The sequence below is a fragment of the Poecilia mexicana genome, unplaced genomic scaffold, assembly GCF_051168715.1.
Source record: "Poecilia mexicana isolate PSO_F unplaced genomic scaffold, ASM5116871v1 scaffold_10, whole genome shotgun sequence".
Lineage (NCBI taxonomy): Eukaryota > Metazoa > Chordata > Actinopteri > Cyprinodontiformes > Poeciliidae > Poecilia > Poecilia mexicana.
Window position 1 is genome coordinate 9916891 of NW_028263379.1, and position 2894 is coordinate 9919784.

Consider the following 2894-nt stretch of genomic DNA (forward strand, 5'->3'; position numbering starts at 1 on the left):
AATTTTTCTTGCTTGCGTTGTGCCCGAGACTTGCGATCTTTAGTACGACACCCTTCAATCTCAGCCTCATAGAATGGTAAGGCTTTTAAGCTGGGCTCATCTTCCCCAGAGGTCTTTGCCTGGGATCGTGTCAGCACAACATTGCACATTTTAGAAGCATTTATTAGGTCAGTGAGAACTGGGAGATCATTTCCTAGGACAACAGGAAAAGGTAATTCATCCATGACACCCACATTTAACAGGTAAACATGTCCTTGCACTCTCATGAAAATGTCTGCTGTCGGATATTGTTTTTCATCCCCATGAACACAGCAGATAGGTATTGTCTCAGAGGTACAAATACTATGTGGTGGAACATACCTGCGGTGTACCAGTGACTGGGTGCTTCCTGTGTCAATCAGAGCTTTGACTCTCTTCCCATCTATCTCCACAGTAGTTTCCATCAGTGGCTGGTTTTGTCTGTTCACTACATGGTTCTCTCTGGGTACAAAACACATCTGAGAGAGTTTCGTAGGATTTTGAGGACACATAGGCTTTGTGTGGCCCTCCTGCCCACATAAATAGCAGATGGGTTTTTTCACAGGTTTTGTTTGACTGGGGGAAAAACATTTTTCTTTTCCAGACTGCTTATTCACATTTCCAGTTTGACCGTTACCTGGAATCGGCATAAACTCCCTTTTTGCAGCTCTAAAAGCCCATGATTGGGTCTTCCTGCGGGCAGCCACAAAAGCATCTGCCAGGGAGACCGCCTCTGCTACATCTTTTGGGTTTCGTTCCTTAATCCAAACTTGGAGTTCTGGAGACAACATTCGGAAATACTGTTCAAGAATTATGATGTCATTTATTTCTTCAACAGTCTTACCTCGAGGCTGAACCCATTTGCTATACAGTTCTTTAAGTCTCACAAAAAGCTCTTTGGGGGACTCATTTGGCTCCACATGAAGAGACCGGAACCTCTGACGATAAGTCTCGTTATTAATTTCATATTTCTGTAAAATAGCAGCTTTAACATTATCATAGTTCATTGATTCATCCACATCCATATGTACATATGCACTCCTGGCTTTACCAGTCAAGAGTGGAATCAACTGAAATGCCCAGTCACTTTTTGGCCATCGACAAGCACATGCTATCCTCTCAAAAGTTATAAGGAAATGCTCAATGTCATCATCTTCAGTTAACTTTTGCAGTTTTGGTTCTTTATAAAAATGTGTAGAAACTGAGTCACCTGGCTTAACAGCAGACAGTGCAGGTCCTGGTGGTGAACGAGCCACATCATCAGGCCTCAAGCCTGTAGAGGAAGGGGCGTGGTCTTGCCCAAAAGGCCTCAGGCCTTCAGAAGACTGGGCCTGAAGCTCCTCTTGAAATAAAGTGAACTGATGTTGGAGAGCCTTAAACCTGTGATCTTGACGTGCCATTTCTTTCTCCCACTGTTCCTCTCGAGCTTTCTGCTGTCCAATGTGGGCCTGAAGGATCCCCGCCAAGTCGGATATGGTTGGCTCTCTTCCCTCTTCATCCTCTTCACAAGTTTCACAAATTGCACCACACTCCTCATACTCCGTTTGTGCTTCCTTGTCTGATGGAGCTGACTTGCCTTTACCACCTCTGACTCCTCTCATGGTTTAGGTCTCTTTCTTCTTCTTTTGGTTCCAAAAAAAAAAAAAAAAAAAAAAAAAAAAATCAATAAATATGCCTTTGTCCGTCACTGGTGGATATCCCACTCCTGACACCAACTGTGATGGTCCGACCAGTCAAGGACAAGGACAAAGGCATATATAAAAATATATCTTCTATTTATTTTTCCCAAAAACATCTTAACAAAAGGTTTCAACAACAAATCTAAAAAAATATAACAAAATGGGCCCAAAAGAAATCAACTAAGGCAAACATAACTCAAGATAACAAACCAAAGACTGACCTCACACAATGAACACACAGGGAAATTTATACAAACAGGCTAGCCTACACAAACGAGGAGGGGTAGGGAAAGAGACAAAGACAAATAATGTATAAACATAAATGACTAATTTAAACTAAAACATTTTGACTTAAACACCACTATAAAAACCAAATAACCTAACACCAAAAAAAGGTTTTAACAATTATGCCATTAGTGGAGAGAGGCAGATTTTTTCCACATCAAGTCCCCTGCATCCAGCAGCCTGATGGACTGTTCCACTTCCTGGTGTTCCTTTCAGCCAACCCCCTTCTGTCAGCCAGTCCTTAAACTCAGCAAACAAAATAATTAATGATCTTAAAAAAACATAAGGCGTTTACTAAATGTGTGCACCCAAATTAGTAAACAACCCAACGCAATAACCACCACCAAAGAAAACCCACCAAAGAAAAAGTGAAAATCTAAATATATTATATGAAAACATTTAAATAAATACTAACACTGAGGAAAAGGTGGAGGAACCTCTACAATTCGGTAACACTTTATTTGAAAGGGGGTGAATAAGACTGTCATGACACTGTCATAAACATGACATAACACCTGTCATGAACATGAATAAGCCTTCATGAATATTTATGACTGTTGTCATAAAGCGTCATTCGGTAAATTATGACACTTTTAATACAAAGTTGACATTATTCAAAATGTCTTTGTTATGACAACTTGACATTAACCAAGAAGTCATTACTAATATAAATTTGTTATAAAAGTATTACTGATTGCACTTTAAAAATCAGGTATCTTTATGTTATTAAAGGTAAAGTTTAAACAGTAATGATTTATTGGTTAATGTCAAGTTGTCATGACAAAGACATTTTGAATAATGTCAACTTTGTATTAAAAGTGTCATAATTTACCGAATGACGCTTTATGACAACAGTCATAAATATTCATGAAGACTTATTCATGTTCATCACAGGTGTTATGTCATGTTTAT

At 39.3% G+C, this 2894-nt stretch overlaps 1 protein-coding gene across 1 annotated transcript; it reads right to left on the bottom strand.

Moving 5' to 3' along the window:
• Positions 1 to 287: 287 nt before the first annotated feature.
• On the bottom strand, positions 288 to 2420 carry LOC148156919 (uncharacterized). The gene is made up of 2 exons (XM_088009397.1): positions 656 to 2420; positions 288 to 548 (listed from the first exon to the last, which is right to left on the bottom strand). Exons 1-2 carry the CDS (start codon positions 1617 to 1619, stop codon positions 394 to 396), a joined length of 1119 nt encoding a protein of 372 aa, XP_087865523.1. The 5' UTR covers positions 1620 to 2420; the 3' UTR covers positions 288 to 393.
• Positions 2421 to 2894: the final 474 nt, after the last annotated feature.

What these genes read in the sequence shown, in the direction of transcription:
- LOC148156919 (XM_088009397.1), bottom strand. Translation starts at nt 1,619, where the DNA reads ATGAGAGGAGTCAGAGGTGGTAAAGGCAAGTCAGCTCCATCAGACAAG. An exon ending in GGAGTTTATGCCGATTCCAG is followed by an intron (nt 549 to 655) that starts GTAACGGTCAAA and finishes TTATGTGGGCAG; the next exon opens with GAGGGCCACACAAAGCCTAT.